At 43.2% G+C, this 22982-nt stretch overlaps 1 protein-coding gene across 4 annotated transcripts; it reads right to left on the bottom strand.

Annotated features, from left to right (window-relative positions):
- Positions 1 to 737: 737 nt before the first annotated feature.
- ZBTB25 (zinc finger and BTB domain containing 25) lies at positions 738 to 22669 on the bottom strand. Of its 4 annotated transcripts, none has more exons than XM_010383698.2 (3): positions 22382 to 22669; positions 7849 to 8028; positions 738 to 2392 (listed from the first exon to the last, which is right to left on the bottom strand). In XM_010383698.2, the coding sequence occupies exons 2-3, from the start codon at positions 8019 to 8021 to the stop codon at positions 1258 to 1260; spliced, it is 1308 nt and encodes a 435-aa protein (XP_010382000.2). In that variant the 5' UTR covers positions 8022 to 8028; positions 22382 to 22669; the 3' UTR covers positions 738 to 1257. The 4 variants fall into 4 exon arrangements, with proteins under 4 accessions (XP_010382000.2, XP_030786380.1, XP_030786382.1 ...); XM_030930520.1 differs by lacking the exon at positions 22382 to 22669 and adding an exon at positions 22278 to 22364; XM_030930522.1 differs by lacking the exon at positions 22382 to 22669 and adding an exon at positions 21610 to 21737.
- Positions 22670 to 22982: the final 313 nt, after the last annotated feature.

The following is a 22982-nucleotide window of genomic DNA, read 5'->3' as shown; positions in this document are numbered from 1 at the left end:
CTCTGACTCTTCTCCCTTTCTTTTAACTGTTTTTTATTAAAAATGAGGTATACCATGTCTGTAATCCCAGCACTTTGGGAGGCCACGGCGGGTGGATCACGAGGTCAAGAGATCAAGACCATCCTGGCTAACACGGTGAAACCCCGTCTCTATTAAAAAAATACAAAAAAGTTAGCTGGGCATGGTGGTGGGCGCCTGTAGTCCCAGCTACTCAGGAGGCTGAGGCAGAATGGCGTGCACCCGGAGGCGGAGCTTGCAATGAGCCGAGATCACGCCACTGCACTCCAGCCTAGGTGACAGAGGGAGACTCTGTCTCAAAACAAAAAAAAAATGAGGTATACTCAATATTAAAAAGTAAAGAGAAGCCATGTAGGTAAGATGTTGTGGAGCTAGTTGTTAAAAAATAAAATTACTCATGATGTGGTATATCTTTTTTTTTTTTTTTTTTTTTGAGACGGAGTCTCGCTCTGTCGCCCAGGCTGGAGTGCAGTGGCCGGATCTCAGCTCACTGCAACCTCCGCCTCCCGGGTTTACGCCATTCTCCTGCCTCAGCCTCCCAAGTAGCTGGGACTACAGGCACCCGCCACCTCGCCCGGCTACTTTTTTGTATTTTTTAGTAGAGACGGGGTTTCACCGTGTTAGCCAGGATGGTCTCGATCTCCTGACCTCGTGATCCGCCCGTCTCGGCCTCCCAAAGTGCTGGGATTACAGGCTTGAGCCACCGCGCCCGGCCGATGTGGTATATCTTAAAATAAATTTTTATACATTATAACATATGTATAACATATAGTTATGCATTAAAATAAGTATTAATTTCCTATATGGAAGAAAATATTTAAAAATAATCCTTGTAGGAGTGAATTCACGTGAAATGTAGGCAGAAGTGATAGTTTAGAATATGCTTTAAAACAGATTTCATTTACTTTATATTCAATTTGATTTTACTGATTCTGTAACTGGAAAAACTTAGAAATTCTATAAATAACTATTTAAAGTTTCCATATTTCTACATTGGTTTCTGATTTCTAAATTGTAATTTCATTTGTGAAAAGTTCACAGTAGTAACTGAATGTTACATTTTAACAGACACATATTAATATGTCTTATGAGAAGATCTAATATATACAACCTTAAAACCATGGATAAGCTGTGAAGAAAAAAAGTCAACGAAACGAGGAGGAAAATAATTAATGAATAAAAAATGCTATGCGAATTTTCTTTTTCAGAATTGGTATAAAAATTCTGAAAGAGAAGCTGCTACTCAACTAGGATAGCATCCACATTTTCTTGTGTAAGCTCTGACTCTAAGGCACAAGGCAAGTCTAAGTGTTCTTGTGACAAGCGAGAACTTTTCAGGGAGACATCAGACCAGTTGTCACAGTATGGCTGAAATCTCTGGGCCAATGCATTACCAAACCTTTGGCATCGGTTGTATCTGTAAGATTTACCTTTGTGTGTATACATGTGTTCCAACAATTGGCTCTTTCGAGGGAATTTATGACCACAGATGGTACAGCTCATTTTTCTTTTCCTTGAAAAAGAAAAATTACAGTTTAATTCTACTGGCTCTGCGTCTTTGGAGATCAAAGATACTTGACTGATCTGCAAAGGCTCTGTGGTATCCTGGTTGGTGTGGTCTGGCTGCTGTTCATTCTCCTTAACAATGAAGGAGCTGAGCCTATGGCATTCAAGGGCCTCGCTGTTTTCATTAAGGGGATGCACTTCACCAAGGTCATTGCTTTCCAGAATGGAAGCAGGGACACCGAATGGCAGGGATCCAGACACATGTGTATGGAGATGTTGCCTTAGGTTACTACGGGAATCAAAACGTTCCCCACAGTAATGGCATAAGTGTATTTTAATACTGTTTTCAGTAGAAGTGGGGCCTGTCACCTCTGATGAGGGTGAGGGGTGGCTCTGGGAGATCACAGATTCTGGGTCACATCTCTCCTGCTTGATGGAAACTGGGGGCTTCTGGTGCTCCTCCAGGGCCTGGGTGACAGGATGGGCCCTCTGCTGGTCTGCAGTGCCATCATCCAGACCAATAGCAAGAGACAGCTGTAACTGGGGGTGGTCACCCTGGACAGCAGCTCTGTTTCCACTGTTGCTAGAAGGAGCTTCTTTGACCTCCAGTCCTTGTTTCACAACTGTTTTTTGGGTTGTTGAGATCTGAATGCCATATAAATTTGAGGACTGCACAGTCTCTGGTGAGAATACTTGATTCATTTCAGTTGCAATGTGAGAAAGGTAGTCGGCGTGAAGAAATCGAATCCCTTCCTCCAAACGACTATGATCCACAATCTGCTTTGGCCCTTTCCCCGTGTACATAATATGCAACAAATAGCTGAATATGTCAGGTTGGATGTCAGTTGGCTGTATTTTTATGCATTCACTGTTAAAAACAAAAACAGACCCACAAGAAATGAAACACAACCTAGTTCACCTTTCAGCTAACAGCATAGTCTGAGACTAAAGTAATTTCTTCCTAAGAAGTTCAAACTTAGCAATCTGCCTTATAAAACATGGCAACACAGGCTTAAACTTTCATTTTATACCAACTTTATGCCTACCAAAAAGTCTTCCTGTATTCAATCTGCTGCCTAAAGTTAGGAAACACAGACACATTCTGATTAGTTCAACGTTAATCGAATGACTCCTAAATGATATGCACTATACTAGATGCCAGGGGTAGAAAACTGATGAATAAAATAGGTACCCTGCTCTTAAGGAATTTAACAGTCTATCGAGTAAACAATCAAAAGAACTAAAAACAGGGACTCAAAACAGATACCTGTATGCCAATGTTCACTACAACATTACTACAGTAGCCAAAAGGTAGAAAGAAGCTGAGTGTCCACCAAAAGATGAGTGGATAAACACAAGATGGCCTACACATACAATGGAATATTATTCAACCAAAAAAGAAGGAAGTTCTGATACCTGCTACAATGTGGACAACCCCGAAAATATCATGCTAAGTAAAATAAGACAGACACAAAAGGACGAGTATTGTATAAAATATCTAGAATAGGCAAAGCCATAGAGATAGAAAGTAAATTAGCGGTTTCCAGGGGTTGAGAGGGTGAGATGGGGCATTACTGCTTAACGGGTACAAAGTTTCTGTTTGGGGTGATAAAAAAATTTTGGAAATAGACCGTAATAATGGTTGTACAACATTGTGAATGTGATTATCACTACTGCATTGTATAATTAAAAATGGTTAAAATGGCAAATTTTACATGTTTATAGCCACAACAAAAATATCTTAGAACTGTTGAAATAATCTATTGAAATTGGCCAGGTGCGGTGGCTCATGCCTGTAATTCCAGCACTTTGGGAGGCCAAGGCAGGCGGATCATCTGAGTTAAAGACAAGCCTGACCAACATGGTGAAACCCCGTCTCTACTAAAATTACAAAAAACTAGTTGGGTGTGGCGGCACACAACTGTGGTCCTAGATACTAGGGAGGCTGAAGCAGGAAAATTGCTTGAACCTGGGAGGTGGAGGCTGCAGTGAGCTGAGATCACATCACCGCACTTCAGCCTGGGCAACAGAACGAGACTCTGTCTCAAAAAAAAAAAAAGGAATCTATTGAAATTGATAATATTTAAAATCTAAATGCTAATCTTATTTTGGCTTCCCAAATATATTCATATGTGTTCTTTAAATCACAAATGAGGGGCCAGGCATGGTGGTTTATGCCTGTAATCCCAGCACTTTGGGAGGCTGAGGCAGGTGGATCACTTGAGCTCAGGAGTTCAAGATCAACCTGGGCAACACAGCAAAATCCTGTCTCTACAAAAATACAAAACAAACAAACAAAAAATTAGCCAGTCGTGGTGGCATGCACCTATAGTCCAAGCTACTTGGGAGGCTAACATGGAAGGAACACTTGAGTCCAGGAAGCAGAGGTTGCAGTGAGCTAGGATCGTGCCACTGCACTCCAGCCTGGGCAACAGAGCCAGACCCTGTCTCAAATAATTAAAAAGAAAAATAAATAAATAAATCACAATGAATACAGGTATAATTTTGAAAAGCTTAAAAATAATCTCAAATTTCAATTTTTACATATGAATCTAGAATTCAAGTAATAGATGGAAATAAGTATGTAAGAAATCAGACATATCCCTGCAAAATTAGAATAGAGACAACCTGAAGGAAATGTTGCTATCAAGGAACAATGAAATCTGTGAATGGACTTACGTTCCCTGCAGCAGAAGTTTATGTCAGTGCATCAGATTGCTCTGGGTGGCAGTATGCTGGCAATCCATTGCTTTAGTCTTGATACCTTAGGACTTCCCTCTTCCTCTACTGGGTTCCACTCTTGGCTCTAACCCACCCACTAACATGGTTTGTGGCAGGGCTTTTAAAAATATCAGTTCAGGGTTCTAATAATATGATTTTTAGTTGCTCAATACAGAGATACCACATAGCAGGCCTACCTTTGTATCACCCGGGTTCAGTTTAGCAAGCACATAACAGGTGCATTGAGAGCTGAACCAACTCACAGCTCTCAAGAGACTGCTCTGAAGGTGGCATTTCCAATATAGTGAGAGTAATCTACACTGACACTTAGGTCAGATAAGAAACTCCCTCATTTGCCAGAAAAAGTTGCCCATTACTTGTTCCCACTCCAATCTCCTCTCCACTTTGTGCCGTATGTTTCAACCATTCCGATCTATTCTGTGGTCTGAATGTGCTGGCCTGGTTCATATATCTGTATATGTTTTCATGCCATTTTTTCCCTCTGCCTATGATGCACATTCTTGAGTCCTACTACAACATCTGAAAAACTCCTTCTGATTCTTCAAGATCCAGGGTCTCTGTAAAGCCCGTTCCAACCTTCTCAAAATAGGGCCACTGAAACCTTACTCTATCTTGTATACACTTCTATGACAGACTTAAGGCATTATTATTAATAGTAACAGTAGCTAACAGTGCAAAACTTTATTCTAAGCATTTCAATATTATTAATCCATTTAATCTTCTCAGTACTCATGGGGTGAGTATACTATTCAAACATTTTATAGATAAGGAAATGAAGGCATAGAAGGGTCAATTACAGCACAACTATTTGCTTTATACACATTACTCATCAGACTATGAATTGCTCAAAGACAGAGATTATAACTTACCTGTTACTGGGTGATATGGTTTGACTGTGTTCCCACTCAACTCTCATCTTCAATCGTAATTCCCATAATTCCCACGTGTGGTGGGAGGGACCTGATGGGAGGTAACTGAATCATGGGGGTGGTTCCTCCATGCTATTCTCATGACAGTAAGTTCTCACGAGATCTGATGGTTTTATAAGTGGCTTCCCCCTTCACCTGGCTCTCATTCTTCCTCTTCCTGACACCATGTGAAGAAGGAAGTGTTTGCTTCCTCTCCTGCCATGATTGTAAGTTTCCTGAGGCCTATCAAGCCCTGAGGAATTGTGAGTCAATTAAATCACTTTCCTTTTTAAACTACCTAGTCTCGGGCCAGGTGCAATGGCTCATGCCTGTAATCCCAGCACTTTGGGAGGCTGAAGCAGGTGGATCACCTGAGGTCAGTAGTTCAAGACCAGCCTGGGCAACGTGATGAAACCCTGTCTCTACAAAAAATACACAAATTAGTTGGGTGTGGTGGTACACACCTGTAATCCCAGCTATTCGGAGGCTCACAAGAATCACCTGAACCTAGGAGTCGGAGCTTGTAGTGAGCCGAAATCACACCATTACACTCCAGCCTGGGGGACAGAGTGAGACTCTGTCTCAAAAAAAAAAGAAGAAAAAAAACCCCAGTTTCAGGTACGTCCTTATAGCAGCGTGAGAACGGATTAATACACTGAGGTATAGCACAGAGCCTGACATATTGAATACTTATTCAATAAATATTTGAATGAATTAACAATTAAGGCCGGGCATGGTGACTCACGTCTATAATCCCAGCACTTTGGGAGGCCGAGGCAGGTGGATCACCTGAGGTTGGGAGTTCTAGACCAGCCTGACCAACATGGAGAAACCCCGTCTCTACTAAAACCACAAAATTATCAGGGCGTGGTGGCACATGCCTGTAATCCCAGTTAACTCAGGAGGCTGAGGCAGGAGAATCACTTGAACCCAGGAGGCAGAGGTTACAGTGAGCCGAGATTGCACCATTGCACTCCAGCCTGGGCAACAAGAGCGAAACTCTGTCTTCAAAAAAAACAAAAACAAAAACAATTACAATGTATAATTGAGGCTGAACTCCTACTTCAAGTAAGGTTCTTTAAAAAAAACATAAGAGTGTTCTGTCACTTTCAACCTAGGATGGAATAAAAGTACTCTACCAAAAGGTTAGAATCTGAATACCACTTTCCTTCCCCCTCCCTACATACCTAATATGCTGGAGTAACCCAAATTTGAAAAAGCAAAGTAATTTTGAAAAAATATTTGAAACAAGTGACCCTTAAACTGTAATACAGACCATATGGCAGGTAGAATTATGATACTGAAACTTTGCTATGAAAGTGTTATATGAGCCTGGGTGCGGTGGCTCACGCCTGTAATCCCAGCAATTTGGAAGGCCAATGCGGGCAGATCACCTGATGTCAAGAGTTCGAGTTCAGCCTGGCCAACATAGTGAAACCCCATCTTTACTAAAAAAATACAAAAATTAGCCAGGCGTGGCGGCACACACCTATAGTCCCAGCTACTTGGAAGGCTGAGGCAAGAGAATTGCTTGAACCTGGGTGGTGGAGGTTGCAGTGTGCCGAGATCGCACCACTGCAGTCCAGCCTGGGTGACAGAGCAAGACTTCATCTCAAAAAATAATAATAATAATAATAAAACAAAAGTGTTACATGAAATAAAAATTAACAGCTTAGTGACTAAAAGCATAGACATAGCTTCAGACAAATCTGTATCAAACTTATTGGCTGTATAATCTTGCATGGGCAAGTTACTTAACTCAGTCTCAGTTTTCCTTTCCCTAAAATAGGGAGAGCAGTAGAATTTACATTACAGGGCACATACTTAGTGCTTGGGTATGGGATAAGCCTTCAGTAAATTTTAGCTATTTTTTTTTTTTTTTTGAGACCGAGTCTTGCTCTGTCACCCAGGCTGCAATGCAGTGGCACGATCTCGGCTCACTGCAACCTCCACCTCCCAGGTACAAGCGATTCTCCTGCCTTAGCCTCCCGAGTAGCTGGGACTACAGCCGCCCACCACACCTGGCTAATTTTTGTATTTTTAGTAGAGACAGGGTTTCACCATATTGGCCAGCCTGGTCTCGAACTCCTGACCTTGTGATCTGCCCGCCTGGCCTCCCAAAGTGCTGGGATTACAGATGTGAGCCACGGCAACTGGCCAATTTTAGCTATTCTTAGTTTCATTCTTATTTTCCACTAAGGAGGCTACCCACTGAGTTTAATTACTAATGTATAAAAAATTATTATAATTTAGCCAGGCACGGTGGCTCACGCCTATAATCCCAACACTTTGGGAGGCTGAGGCAGGCAAATGACCTGAGGTCAGGGGTTCGAGATCAGCCTGACCAACATGGTGAAACCCTACCTCTACTAAAAATACAAAAATTAGCCAGGCGTGGTGGCACATGCCTGTAATCCCAGGTACTCAGGAGGCTGAGGCAGGAAAATCGCTTGAACCTGGGCGGCGGAAGTTGCAGTGAGCCGACATTGCGCCATTGCACTTCAGCCTGGGTGACAGAGCAAGACTCCGTCTCCAAAAAAAAAAAAAAAAAGAAAAAATTATAATTTTACTTCTTAGGGTGACTCCGTAACAAAGAATTTCCAAAATGATATTATAATAAGGCTTATCTAAATCACAATATTAAAAATTCTTATTTACAAAAACACATCCTTACCTTGTTTGGTGAATAAATATCATCTTGAAATAGTTAGAGAAAGCAGCAAGCACCGCTCTGTGGGCTTTGAAGTAAACATCTCCAATTGCAACTGTGCAATCACAAAGAAAACCAAATTCTCGCTGCATGTTCAGTTGTTGGAGAAGAACAAGGCTATGGCTGGCAGTGTCCATTGTGGTTCTGAAAAAAGGACAAGATAAATATATATAGGTGTGTATGTATATACGCATTACTTTTTATTAACACAAAATTGTCTACAGTTCACACAAACCTACAGAGTAACAAGGAGACCTAAATTTAAATGAAATTATTCAAGTTTTCCATCCTAGTACTTTCACTGCAAACACGGCTAACACTAAATTCCTCCATTATGACAACTGATATAAACTCTGCTGAACCATAAAATATGACACTTTTTCCTCTGATAAGAAGATAGCTTGGTATGAGTGACACATGAAGACAGACCTGTCCTTTTCCATCTATGTGAACACAATGTTTCTAATCTTGTTTCCTCATTAGAAAAATGAAAATGAGATACTGATTCCTGCCTCAGAGTTAAATGAGATAACTTATGTGAAAATCATGTTGTAATGGAAACTGCTACTTGATGTTAGCTATAAATGTTAATAACATAACAGGGTATCCTGGCTGAGCTAGAGATGTCACTCCTCCTCAGGGATCCTCTGGTACTTAGGGGATACTGGCCTCCCACCTCTCATCAAATGTTTGGGGGACTTATCAGTCACAGTAGCTCAGGAACCCTTAAAATAGATGTCAAGCCACATCCCCAATTTACTTGTGGCCCAAGAGCCTCATGAGAAAGAACTTAAGTCGGCGCAGTGGCTCATGCCTGTAATCCTAGCACCTTGGGAAGATGAGGCAGGAGGGTCGCTTGAGCCCAGGTATTCGAGACCAGCCTGAGCAATATAGTGAAACCTCAACTCCACAAAAAATAAAACAATTAGCTGGGTATGGTGGCATGCACCTGTACTCCCGGCTACTTGGGGGGCTGAGGCAAGAGGATCACTTAAGCCTGGGAGGTCAAGGCTGCAGTGAGCTGTGATCACACCACTGCACTCCAGCCTGGGCAACAGTGAGACTGTCTCAAAAAAACAAAACAAAACAAAAAACCAAAAAACAACAAAACAAAAAAGAAAGAACTTAAACCCTGATCTCATCTGGATTCAGATGCACATTAGAATGTAGGTTCCCAAAGGAAGTAGAAGGCAAGGTGGAACAACTGTCGGGGGAGCCTATATGAGGAAGAATATGCAGAATTCTGGCCGAGAAGCCGAGTATAAGCAGCAAAGACATTCAGAAGTGCCCTGGTTTCAGGCAGGTGCGAGACTACATCATCTATAGCCCTGGTAGCTATAGTATAAAGGGCATCACTGGGTGGCCAGGAGAATATCCTTTGAAAGAGCAGACACTGAAAAATAGAATGAGGTTTCCACACCAGCCAATCAGACCAACGTCTAAGGAGGTCAGTGATGGAATGCGGGGTTAGCCGTCTGGAGACTGGCAGTGGCTTGGGCAGTAGACAGCTAAGTGATCAGTAATCTAATAAATATAGCTAACATTTTATAGTGCTTCCTATGTGTCAAAAATTAGCCAGGCATGGTGGTACATGCCTTAGTCCCAGCTACTTGGGTGGCTGAGTCAGGAGGATAGCTTGAGCCAGGAAGATCGAGGCTACAGCGAGCCATGATTATGCCACTGCACTTCAGCCTGGGTGGCAGAGCGAGACCCTGTCTCAAAAAAAAAAAAAAAGCCACGTACGGTGGCTCATGCCTGTAATCCCAGCACTCTGGGAGGCCGAGGCGGGCGGATCACGAGGTCAGGAGATTGAGATCATCCTTGCTAACACAGTGAAACCCCATCTCTACTAAAAATGCAAAAAATTAGCTGGGCATGGTGGCGGGTGCCTGTAGTCCCGGCTACTTGGGAGGCTGAGGCAGGAGAATGGCGTGAACCCGGGAGGCGGAGCTTGCAGTGAGCCAAGATCGCGCCACTGCACTCCAGCCTGGATGATAGAGCGAGACTCCGTCTCAAAAAAAAAAAAGACAGAATCTATTAAAACTACATATTTAATGTACTGATGTGGAATAATCCCCAAGTTTTATTATTATTATTATTATTATTATTATTATTATTATTATTATTATTATTTGAGACGAAGTACTGAACTTGTTGACCAGGCTGGAGTGCAATGGCTCCATCTCAGCTCACTGCAACCTCCTCCTCCCAGGTTTAAGTGAGTCTTCTGCCTCAGCCTCCCAAGTAGCTGGCATTACAGGTGCCCGCCACCATGTCCAGCTAATTTTTGTATTTTAAGTAGAGATGGGATTTCACAGATGGCCAGGCTGGTCTCGAACTCCTGACCTCAGGTGATCTGCCCACCTTGGCCTCCTAAAGTGCTAGCATTACAGGCATGAGCCACCGTGCCGAGCCTAACAAAATAAAAATCTATATTGACAATTTCAGCATGTGAAAAACGTGTCTTAGAATCAGTGAAAAGGTTCAAATGGAAGTATCTTAAATTAGCCTGATAAATTGTCTCAACAAAAACAAAAACAAAAACAAAAAAACACCAAACCCTCGGATCATAAACATTTTCACCAGTTCTTCCCATTATGTAGTATAATGAACTACTGAACCACAGGGAAATGAGACATAGCACACTAATAAGCCACCCATATGGGAATCTTATGGTTAATGGTCTATGGGTAATAGTTAAATTCTTCACTTATTCAACAGATTTTTTGAAGAGCAATTTAATAAAGAAAAAATACATAAAAGCATGCATTGTACAAGGCGTGGAGACAGAAAAAAATGACAGATGTTACACTCAAGATTACAGGCTCACAGGAAAGATAAAACATCAAACCATAATTATAATATGAAATAAATGCATTTAGTAGCATAGAGCAGTTCAAGAACATGCTATCAGAGGGAGATAAACACAGGCAACTCGATGGGAAAGAAGGCCAGGCAGAAAAAAAAATGGATAAAATTACTGGGAAGAATATGAATATTTAGATAACAGAAGGATTCAGTCTGGCGTAGAAAAAAAAAACAAAGTAACAGAAATAATGAGATGTGGTCAGCTCACAAAGGATACTGAATATAAGACTAAAAAGTAGTATCGTGTTTGAAATCAACTATGTAAGATGTTTGAGTAAGAACAGCATGATCAGTTACCTTACTCTGTGGGAGGGAGAACAGAGCGTGGTAGTTAAAGCTTGAACTAAAATCAGACAGCTTAAAATTTTAGCTCTGCCATTTACTAGCTGCATGGTCTTGGCAAGATACTTAACTCTCTGGGCCTCCATTTCACTTATAAAATATGGATAATGACAGTATCTAACTTAAAGGTTATTTGAATTTAATGATATAATGCACTTAGAAACAGTGGGCCCATAGTAAGTGCTTAATAAATACTAGGCATTATCATCATCACCATCATTAGGCGTGAGTCAAGACTGCTCTAATAGCAACATATAAAAAATATTAGCAAGGGAAAAGGCATGGAGAAAGAAAAGACTGGCTAGAAGCCTGCTATGATATCAAAGTAATCGTGGTGGGAATGGAAGAAGGAATACAAGAGATACATTAGACACAAAACTGCAATGACTTGGCAACAGACTGGATGTGGTCACCACAGAGATCAAATCAAAGGTGAGTCTCAGAATTCCAGCTTGGGTAAATAGAAGAATTCATCCATTCCTTCAGATCACATTTTCAGAGTAACTGCCATGTGCTAGGTGTTGATATAAAGGCAGAGTCCCAGAACATTAGAGAAGTAGTACAGAAACTGGCTTGATAAGAGGCTCCCACCTCAAAAAAAAAAAAAAGGCCGGGCACGGTGGCTCACACCTGTAATCCCGGCACTTTGGAAGGCCGAGGCGGGCAGATCACCTGAGGTCAGGAGTTCTCGAGACCAGCCATGGTCAACATGGTGAAACCCCGTCTCTACTAAAAATACAAAAAATTAGCCAGATGTGGTGGCGGATGCCTGTAATCCCAGCTACTCGGGAGGCTGAGGCAGGAGAGCCGCTTGAGCCCGGGAAGCAGAGGTTGCAGTGAGCCAAGATCATGCCATTGCACTCGCAACAAGAGCGAGTTCCACCTCAAAAAAAAAAAAAAAAAAAAAAAAAAAAAAAAGAAGAAGAATAGAGGTTTCACCTCAGACACCCTGAGCTCCAAATGTCTACTGGATATCTAAATGTTTAGTGATCAGCAGAGACAAGCAGCAGGACTGGGCTCTAGAGAGAGCAGAGCCAGAGAGGGAGAAGAGGCCTCTAAAATGACAAGGCTGAAATAACCAAGTATGAAAATAATAAAGTAGACTAAAAAGTAGGATGAAATAAGAGGGAAAAAAGCTAAGAATGAATCTTTGGAAAACAGAAAAGACACAATAAGACAGAGAAGGAGAAATAAGAAAACATTGTCATTGAGGAAAAGCAATGACCTTGCAGAAAGGAGGTGGCAATGGTGCAAAATAACTGAAGAGAAACACAGGAGTGAGGCCCATTACAAACATGTCGAGTGTAATGACCAAAAGATTCCTGGTGACCTCCGACAATAGCACTGGAAAGCAGCAAGGGCCAAATATCTGACTGCAGGGGATATTAGAAACCAGAGGCTAGGCCAAGCACAGTGGCCCACGCCTGTAATCCCAGCACTTTGGGAGGACAAGGTGAGTGGACCACTTGAGGCCAGGAGTTTGAGACCAGCCTGGACAACATGGTGAGACCCCGCCTCTACTCAAAATACAAAAATTAGCTGGGTGTGGTGGCACATGGCTGTAATCCCAGCTACTTGGGAGGTTGAGGCCGAAGAATCACTTGAACCCAGGAGGCAGAGGTTGCAGTGAGCTGAGATGCACTGCACTCCAGCCTAGGCAACAAAGCGAGATTCTGTCTCAAAAAAATAAAAATAAAAATAAAGAAACCAGAGGGTATAAAGCCTAGACACAGACATGACAGGACAGGACATTAAGGGAGCTTCAGATCAGAAGAAGACCCAAATGCACCTCTTCCTTTTACATATGAAAGAAACCTGGAGTAATAAACTCTGAAAGTTACATAGAGCACTGAAGTTGACACAGAACTTTCATATACAATAATTTATTTATCTACTTCAGATTAGATAATTTCTATTAATCTATCCTCAAATTAAATGACTTATCTGTCATATCTGCTCTGTTAAATCTATTCAAGATTTTTGTTTCAGATACTGTATTTTCAGATGTAAAATTTTCATTTTGTTCTTTTTTAAAGTTTCTAGTTCTCTGCTGAGATTTCCTATTTGTTCACATATACAACATTATTTTGCTTTACATCCTTGAGCATAGTTATAACAGCTGCTTTAAATATTCTCTGCTAAATGCAACCTTTGGCTCATTGTGGGGTCAGTCTCCACTGATTAGGGTGATGGTTTCTGGATTATAGCCTAGATATTGTGATTAATACAAATGACTCTAGATTCTGTAATATTCTTCCAAAGAGTGTTTATGTTTTTGTTTTTGCAGACAATTACCTCAGCTAGACTTAAACTCCAAGTTCTGCCTACCCTGTGGTGGACGGCAGCTAAAATCTCTGCTCCTCTAGCCTTAAGTGTGCTGTTTGGAGGCTGCTCCACACATGTACAGTTCAGGGGTTTGCAAGAAATTCAAGCACAGTTTATAAAGTGTTTGGGGTTCTGCCACTCCAACATTCTTTCTAGGATTTTCTCCTGCACTTTCCAGCTGCGTGATCACTGTGAGCTCTGTCCCCATTTCTTCTAGAGAGATTACAGGTTGTTATTACAGTTGTAGCCACCTCTTCATATCACCAGCTGGGACCTATGCCAGTCTAAAAGCCATAAAAACGGAAGCTTATTCACTGCTGTTCTTCTCTTCCAATTGCAGACCTCAATCTAGTTTCTGTAATTCTCAAATGCCATCTAGGAATTTTTAAAACTTTCATCAGCTGGGCGCAGTGGCTCATGCCTGTAATCCCAGCACTTCGGGAGGCAGAGGTGGGCAGATCACCTGAGGTCAGGAGTTCGAGACCAGCCTGATCAACATGGAGCAATCCCGTCTCTACTAAAAATACAAAATTAGCCAGGTGTGGTGGCGCATGCCTGTAATACCAGCTACTCCAGAGGCTGAGGGAGCTGAGTTGCTTGAACCCGGGAGGTGGAGGTTGCGGTAAGCTGAGATAGTACCACTACACTCCAGCCTGGGCAACAAGAGCGAAACTCCATCTCAAAAGGGGAAAAAAAAAAAAATTATCAAGTTTGTATTTATCTGCAGGAAATTGACCTGATAGGAACTATTCAACCATTGCTCCCCTCCTCCAACATTTTGTTTTTTTTTAAATGAGAGCAATTTATTAGAAAATAAATAAAATGGCTACTCCATAGGCAGAGCAGCCCTACTCAACCATTACTGTTTATCAGCAGTTCTAAAAACCTGTGGTCTCACGATCCACTTACACTTTTTAAAAAAAGTATTACAGGCTGGGTGCAGTGGCTCACACCTGTAATCCCAGCACTTTGGGAGGCCAAGGTGGGCGGATCACAAGGTCAGGAGTTCAAGACCGGCCTGGCAACATGGTGAAACCCCATCTCTACTAAAAACACACACACACACACAAAAAAAATAGCTGGGCATGGTGGCGTGTGCCTCAGCTACTTGGGAGGCTGAGGCAGGAGAACTGCTTGAACTGGGACCTGGGAGGAGGAGGTTGCAGTGAGCCGAGATCACACTACTGCATTCGAGCTTGGGCTACCGAGCAAGACTCTGTCTCAGATTATGAAGAGCTGCTGTTTATATTTGCCAATATTTACTATATTCAAAATTAAAAGACTTTAAAATATTTATTTAAAATAGCAATAAACCCATTACATATTAACATATTTTTTCCTAAAAAAACTTTCAAAAATAAGTGAGAAGAGTGGTATTAATTTACATTTTGCAATCCTCTTTAATACTTGGCTTTAACAGATACAGCTGGACTCTCTTATCTGATTCTGCATTCGATCTGTTGTCATACGTTGTTTTGGTTCGAGTATATTGAGAATCTGTTCTTACATAAGGGAGATCCTTATTGACCCATGAAACCTTCAGTGGCTCCTTGGACCACACACTTTGAGAACCACTGCCCTACACTATCTTTTTTCCTTTTAAATCTTATGAGGTAGTAGAGCAGGTACTATCAGTTCTATTTTATGGCTGGAAACCACAGGCTCAGAGAAGGCAGGAAACATACCTGAAGTCAAACAACTAGCAATTAAATGGTGCTGGTAATACCTCAAGACTGACTTTAAACCCAGGGCCCTTTCTTCAAAACCCCATCTAGAACTTTCAACATTTATACTGTTGGCAGATTTTGCAAATATGTTGAATCAAATAAGGGAGTCAACTTTTCAAGTGTATAAAATGAAACAAAATCTATTTAAAAAAAAAAAAACACCAAGTACACATGAGGTGCGTTCAAACTTGTTTTGCATAATAGGAGACCTTTGATGTTGTAATATATCAGATTACTTCAAATCAATAGCCCCATTTCAGTGCAAAATTAGAACATTTTCTAATACAACCTACTTTGCAAACTATTAGCTAGACTTTTTGCATAGCCTTTGCTCATCATTGACCATCTATTTTATTTTCTCTAGTATGTGAAAAAGCTAAAGTTTCCCATGAATACAGAAAGAGCTTAGAAGTTACATTTGAGACTTTCTGGTGAGAATTTTAAGATGTGAGAGAAATTATGGAAAAATAATGTATCATTTTATTATACTTATAAATACTAGAATCAAAATGTAAGAGTGCTACATTTTTAAAAGTTTTATCTGTTATCAAAGTGATACATTATCATAATATGTTTAGCATTGATATTTAAGAGATTACAAAAACCTTCTTTACGTTCTAGATTGTAGTAACTCTGGATTACTTCAAATTAAGATGGAACAACTTTATACTAGTATCTGTTTGTTTAAAGCTGGCTTGATATTCAATATATATCTTTGATTCTTATGTATTTAGAAAAATCTACTGTACTAGACTGGACTCTCAGATCTATGGTAGCCAGACTGATATCCTGGACTACACAGCTCTTCATTCTCTCAAGCTGTAAGAATCTTTAATAAAAAAGGAACAAAAAGAGCAAGATGACTGTTTCTGTAGGAAAACAGTCTTAGATATTTTCTGTCAATGCTTACCACTGAGACTTTATGATGAATTATCATTCAGACAAGGAGATAGGAAAGTTGGCAGAGGAATATGTACAGCTTTTTTGAGCTACTTACTCACGGCTATAAATACAAAGGCAAAAGCAAAATATTTCAAGTGCCATATGATAAAAGACTTTATATAGCGACTAACTTTTTTAATGGAACTTTCACATGACTGTAGAGGTGTGACATTTAATTACCTAGAGAATGAAAGAATGTTTGTAGAAATCATTTTATCCTGAAACAGAGGTTCTTATTGCTGACTATACTGTAAAACCTTCTATGAAGAGCTGTATTGATGTCTGAGTCCCAACCCAGGCTTAGCCCAAACAGAATTGAATTCCTAGGGGTGAGGCACAGATTCTTTTTTTTTTTTTTTTTTTTTAAGACAGAGTGTCGCTCTGTCACCCAGGCTGGAGTACAGCGGCACGATCTCAGCTCAATGTAACTCAATTTAACCTCCGCCTCCTGGATTCAAGTGCTTCTCTCTGCCTCAGCCTCCCGAGTAGCTGGGACTACAGGCGCCCACCACCACATCTGGCTAGTTTTTGTATTTTTGTGGAGACGGGGGTTTTGCCACGTTGGCCCGGCTGGTCTCGAACTCCTGACCTCAGGTGATCCACCTGCCTTGGTCTCCCAAAGTGCTGGGATTACAGGCGTGGGCCACTGTTCTCGGCCAGATTCTTTTTTTAAAAAGCTTCCCAGGTGATTCTAACGTTACACCTCAGTTAAGAACCACTGCCTCAAAGGAACAGGGGACCAAGGAAACCCAAGAAATTATTTCACACTCTACAATCACAGTGATATTTAAGAGACTATTAAAAAAACCTTCTGGCCGGGCGCGGTGGCTCAAGCCTGTAATCCCAGCACTTTGAGAGGCTGAGATGGGCGGATCACGAGGTCAGAAGACGGAGACCATCCTGGCTAACAGTGAAACCCCGTCTCTACTAAAAAAATACAAAAAACTAGCGGGGCGAGGTGGCGGGCGCCTGTAGTCCCAGCTACTCGGGAGGCGGAGCTTGCAGTGAGCTGAGATCCGGCCACTGCACTCCAGCCTGGGCGACAGAGCAAGACTCCATCTCAAAAAAAAAAACAAAAAACCTTCTTTACTTTCTAGATTGTAGTAACTCTGGATTAGTTCAAACTAAGATAGAACAACTTTATACTAGTCTCTATAAACAAACAATTCCTTAAGAGCATTCAAAGTGTGAAAATTATGTTGACTACATTAAATGAACAAATATCAACAACTGTAATTCTAATTGTAACCTTAAAATATTGGCCAGATTGGCCAGGCACGGTGGCTCACGTCTGTAATCCCAGCACTTTGGGAGGCCGAGGCGGGCAGATAACGAGGTCAGGAGATCAAGACCATCCTGGCTAACGCAGTGAAATCCCAATTCTACTAAAAATATTTTAAAAAGTAACCAGGCATGGTGGCGGGCACCTGTAGTCCCAGCTACTCGGGAGGCTGAGGCAGGAGAATGGCATGAACCCAGGAGGCGGAGCTTGCAGTGAGCCGAGATCATACCACTGCACTCCAGCCTGGGCCACAGTGAGACTCTGCCTCCAAAAAAAAAAACTGGCCAGATTAAGAAACAAAAGTGCTCCATGGCCAGGCACAGTGGCTCACTCCCAGCACTTTGAGAGGCTGAGGCAGGTGGATTATCTGAGGTCGGGAGTTCAAGACCAGCCTGACCAACATGAAGAAACCCCGTCTCTACTAAAAATACAAAATTAGCCAGGCGTGGTGGCACATGCCTGTAATCCCACTGCTCGGGAGGCTGAGGTGGGAGAATCGCTTGAACCCAGGAGGCGGAGGTTGCGGTGAGCCGAGATCACACCACTGCACTCCACTCTGGGCAACAAAAGTGAAACTCCGTCTCAAAAAAAAAAAAAAAAGAAAAGAAAAAAAAGAAACAAAAGTGCTCCTAAACTGGCAGGATGGGCATGGGTGGGGAGGTAGAAGAACACACTATTTTCAGATTTCTTTTCAAATAGTACTTAGGAAAAAGAAATATTTACTCTCTTACTTCATTACACCTAGATTGGATTTTATAACATCTAAAAGTGATATAGAAATTCCAAATCTGAAAATACTGTTTGAGTAAAATCTGCTATAATTCCAGACATCTGCTTATTAAGATATACTGAGAATGTCAGCAAAGAGGGTATGAAGTGGAGGTGGTAGATGATACAGGAAGAGTAGTTATGCTCTAGAAACCTTTAACGGAACTGGGAAACGTTAGTTTGGCGCCTCCTGCCTGTTGGCAGACATAGGCAACCTACAAGCATTTCTAACTCCCGTCTAACCAACATGACATTGTAGGATGCCTGATAAAGCCAAGCACACAAGAAAACTAACAACAGTGAGCACAAATTGTTAACAGACCTTAAAAAAAAATCAGAACCCGGAGAAAGAAAGGAAAAGATTCTTCTTAGTCCATTAAAGACAGACCAAATGTCTAAAAGAAAAAATAAGTTACTCAAAGGACAGGAGAAAGCTGGAAAATTACAATGCTAGTACAGACCTAGAATACAGTACAGACAAGAGTAACTAAAACTTCTGGATACAGGTAAACCAATACTTCTCAATGGAACTGTACTCCCATGAACGCATTACTCAAGTGGGCTAATAAAACCCTTTGCTTAAAGTGCCTGGAGATTTCAGGAAAAACAAAACATCCATGCATGACTGATTTGTAACCAGAGAAGAAACGAATTAGAAAAATATCAAAAATAACTGAAAACTCTTAAGTACTTTTTCTCCCAATAAAGCACACACACACACACACAAAAGAGAAAATTCCTGTTAGCAAAGGGAAAGTAGAAGTGTAAATAAATGCCTGTAATCCCAGCACTTTAGGAGGCCGAGGAGGGCGGATCACCTGAGGTCAGAGTTCAAGACCAGCCTGGCCAATATGGTGAAATTCTGTCTACTAAACATACAAAAATTAGTTGGGCATGGCGGCAAACACCTGTAATCCCAGCTACTTGGGAGGCTGAGGCAGAATAACTGCCAATAAGGGGGAAAACTCAAATGTCCATGGATAATCAAATGGATAAAGAAAATATGGGCCAAGCACAGTGGCTCACACCTGTAATCCCAGCACTTTGGGAGGCCCAGGTGGGCGGATCACTTGAGGTCAGGAGTTCAAGACCAGCCTGGCCAACATGGCCAAACCCCGTCTCTACTAAAAATACAAAAATTAGCCAGGTGTGGTGGCAGGTGCCTATAATCCCAGCTACTTGGGAGGCTGAGGCTAGAGAATAGCTTGAACGCAGGAGGCAGAGGCAGCAGTGAGCCGAAATTACGCCACTGTACTCCAGCCTGGGTGACAGAGGTAGACTCTGTCTAAAATAAATAAATACATAAACCAGAAGTATAAATAAATTTAATCGATAATCCTGAAACTGGTGTTTGCTTCAAACACTTTCTTCTTCCTCCTCTATCCCTAAGCAGGTTCAAATGGCAGTATCTTTCCTTTCTTAAGGAGAATAATACTATTCTGGTTATTTTCAAAACCTGTTATTATAATAAATACTATATGCAAGGCCTTGTGCTAAGTGCTTATATACATTATCTCTTAAAATCCTCACTGTGATGACTAATGTATTATTTTCATTTCCATTTTACAAATGAGGAAAAATCCTATGCTTAGGACACACAATCAACAAATGGTATAAAGCGGAGATAACAAGCCAGGTCTGTCTCCATAGCCTGTGCTAATAAACTGGAGCAGTATTTTCTTAGCTTTCTCTCCTTAAATGACTGAAGTTCACATGCTATTTGGAATAAATATGCAGAAAAGGGGCACAGGAAGTGGTGTAGAAAGAAGCACTTTATAACTTATCAAGATAAGAGCACCTGCACTGCTTTTTTAAAACAAGGAAAAACCGTGCAATAACATAAAACCCCCTACTCTTTTTTTTTTTTTTTTTTTTTTTTTTTTTTTTTTTTGAGACGGAGTCTTGCTCTGTCGCCCAGGCTGGAGTGCAGTGGCCGGATCTCAGCTCACTGCAACCTCCGCCTCCCGGGTTCACGCCATTCTCCCGCCTCAGCCTCCTGAGTAGCTGGGACCACAGGCGCCCGCCACCTCGCCCGGCTAATTTTTTGTATTTTTAGTAGAGACGGGGTTTCGCCGTGTTAGCCAGGATGGTCTCGATCTCCTGACCTCGTGATCCGCCCGTCTCGGCCTCCCAAAGTGCTGGGATTACAGGCTTGAGCCACCGCGCCCGGCCAAAACCCCCAACTCTTTTCTGGCTCTATTATTGCTAAAACGGACAAGTTGGTCAGGCACCACCTACGGACCATAGTAAATAAATCACTTTGGTTCAGTGGTGGGGAGGGCATTATGCAACACTTCCCAGCACAGCCCCGGCTAGGATATTTTACGGCCAAGGCACTTGGGCCCCTCCTCCCCAGCTAGACAGCCTGGCTCCTTCACATTCCCCTCAGGAGATAGGGTGGAAGCTCACAGCTCCACTTTGTAAGGCATAGAGGGCAGCTGAAAGTCCTGCTTGGCCTCTCTGGGCAACCACAGGCGCCAATAAATCAGCCACAGGCGATTCTCTCATTCCCTTCCTGGCTGAAGCAGGAGCAAGACATAATGCAAAAGAGCACTGATTGGACTTGAGAGATAAGCGATCTAGGCTTAAATTCTACTGCAAATGACTATATCACCACAGCCCAGGTAATGGCCTGTTTCCTCAGGCTTCTAACATGAAGACAGTACCATCTCCTTTTTGGTAAAGATACAAAGTTCATCTATGAAAGCAGCTAGTATGATACCTTGCCCACTGCAAGTATTCAGTAAACAGCGGCCAACTTGAGCAGAATCCATCTCTACTACATGCAAATAAGACATTCAAGGTAGGACTGGACAAAAAAGGTGTAGCAGGTTATGTGGGTTCCTCTCTGCTTTCTTCCTGACCATACCTTGGTATTTCATTGATTGCCAGCTCTCAGAACTAATCTATTCCATGTCGTATCCCATCAGTGTTCTATACCCTGTTAAGGAGCTGATGTCCGGTAACGGATTCATGATTTACCCTTAACTAAAATATATGAAGATTGTTAAAGAAGACTTTGATGCCTTAACATAAGGAAGCAACCAATGCTGCAAATAATGGTTATTCTTGAAGAGAACAGCAATGAAATTTTCAGGGGTGGCTGAGGGGTGAAGTCTTTTAGTTCCAAAAATACACCATAGGCGGCCTACCTCACCTAGAAATACTATCAAACCCACACAATGGCGATGCCTGATTTCTCCATAATCTCAATCAAGCCAAGTATAATGACCTCCGCCGGATACATTCTCTACAGGTGAGTGGGGTAAACTGGCACTGCGGTCCTGGCATGGTGGAGAGTGCAATCACCAAGGTATCTGGAGCCTTGGAGTCTTAGCTATCAAGAGGTGTAGCTAGCTCCAGTTACATCACGCTCTTTAGGCCTGGTGTCTTCTCTGTGATGATCAACAGATTTTCTGTAAGGCACCGCTCAGCTCTAAAATTTGAGATTCCAAAGTGTACTCTGCACACTTGACAGTATCTTGTGAGAGGATCAACAGCTCTGCCAGACGAACTTGAGTCTCAAGAGAAAGAATGCCAAATTTAATCCCTTGGGGAGACCCGGGCGCTGACTGTTGAAACATGCTAGGTGCTGTCAGGTTCCAGGTACTACGCTGTGCTATGCGCTGCCTCCGCAACTGATAACACCTGACTACTCTAAATAATGAGTGCCAGAGAAGGCAGTGATGGGTCAAGCTTCAAAAAGAAAAACCGGATTTGCTTAGAACAAGATAAACATAATTTGAAGATAGAAAATAAATTATGAGGGCGGGGAGGAAGTCTTCTTGCCCTAGAAACTAGGCAATCACAAGCTGGGAGTGGAAACACTAGCCGCAGCGTCCTCGCAGCATCTGGAAAGTCGCCCGCTCGTAAGAGAGGTGGGCGCCACCCGGGGGAGGCCGCAGGCCTATTGGGATTTCCTGCTAGGGGTCGCACCCGGACCCGCAGCAGGGACGGCTCCGCACCTTCGCGGCACCCCGTGTGCCACCCTGAATCAGGCCCCGGCGGCCGCTCCTAGGAGCAGCAAAGGGTGGTTCTGGGTATTGTCGGCCCAGCGCTCACTCGCGGATGTATTTTCCTCCTGTGCCCTGCCTGACACCTCAATGGGACCAAAAACACCCCTCTCCCCAGCTACTTGCATCTGTCCCGCGACCGGTGCAGCTGCAGGCCGCCGCCCTGGGCGGCTCGCGGCTGGAGGGACTGAGACCCGGGCAGCCCACAAGGGCTGGGCCGCATCGCTTACCCAGATGCCCCCGCGGCGGCAAGCCGACTCCTCCGTGCAGGAGGGGCGGGCTCCCAAGCCGCGCACAGCAAGCGGTGGAGCCGGCTCACGCACCCCGCGGCTGGCTCTCGCGCGGCTTCCCGCGCCGGCAGCCCGCGATGGCCCCACGTGACCGCGTGTCTGGTAGCAGGGGAACGAGGGGCGCCAGGGCCAGGGTGTGCGTGCGCGCGTGCGTGCGTACGCGCGCACGTGCGCGCCCTCCCGCCCGCAGCCGGGCTGGGGTCGGCCCGCGCTCTGAGCGCTGCCGCTACAATTCGCAGTCGTGACTCTGTAGGCGGAAGCACAGGGACGAGCCGAGCGTCACAGGCTCCCCACAAACAACCGCGTGACCCCGGGACTTTCCCCAGGGTGTGCAAAAGCACAGGCACCCCCTCAGTTCTGGGGTGAAGGTGGGGGTGGGGAAGGATGCGCCCGCGTGTTCGCTGGGGAAGGGATGAGGGCGCGGGGCCAGGGAGGCCGAGCCGCGGGAGCCTGGGTGGAGAGGCTGACTGGGCGAGGTGGGGCATGGCGAGGGAAGTGACTCAGGGCCAGAGGCGGACAGGCCCACGGAAGGTGGGGTGGG

This window comes from Rhinopithecus roxellana, chromosome 5, assembly GCF_007565055.1.
Source record: "Rhinopithecus roxellana isolate Shanxi Qingling chromosome 5, ASM756505v1, whole genome shotgun sequence".
In the NCBI taxonomy this organism is placed as follows: Eukaryota; Metazoa; Chordata; class Mammalia; order Primates; family Cercopithecidae; genus Rhinopithecus; species Rhinopithecus roxellana.
Note: the sequence above shows the minus strand (reverse complement) of the source record. Positions and strands in the feature narration are given on the sequence as shown.

Bases quoted from the DNA above. Each gene is read 5' to 3' on its own strand.
- ZBTB25 (XM_030930522.1), bottom strand. From the start codon at position 21,722: ATGTTTCAACAGTCAGCGCCCGGGTCTCCCCAAGGGATTAAATTTGGC. The intron at 8,029-21,609 runs GTGTGCAGAGTA...TCCTTTTTTCAG, and splicing joins CTCTCACAAGATACTGTCAA to AACCACAATGGACACTGCCA. The intron at 2,393-7,848 runs GTAAGGATGTGT...TGTTTTTAACAG, and splicing joins ATATTTATTCACCAAACAAG to TGAATGCATAAAAATACAGC.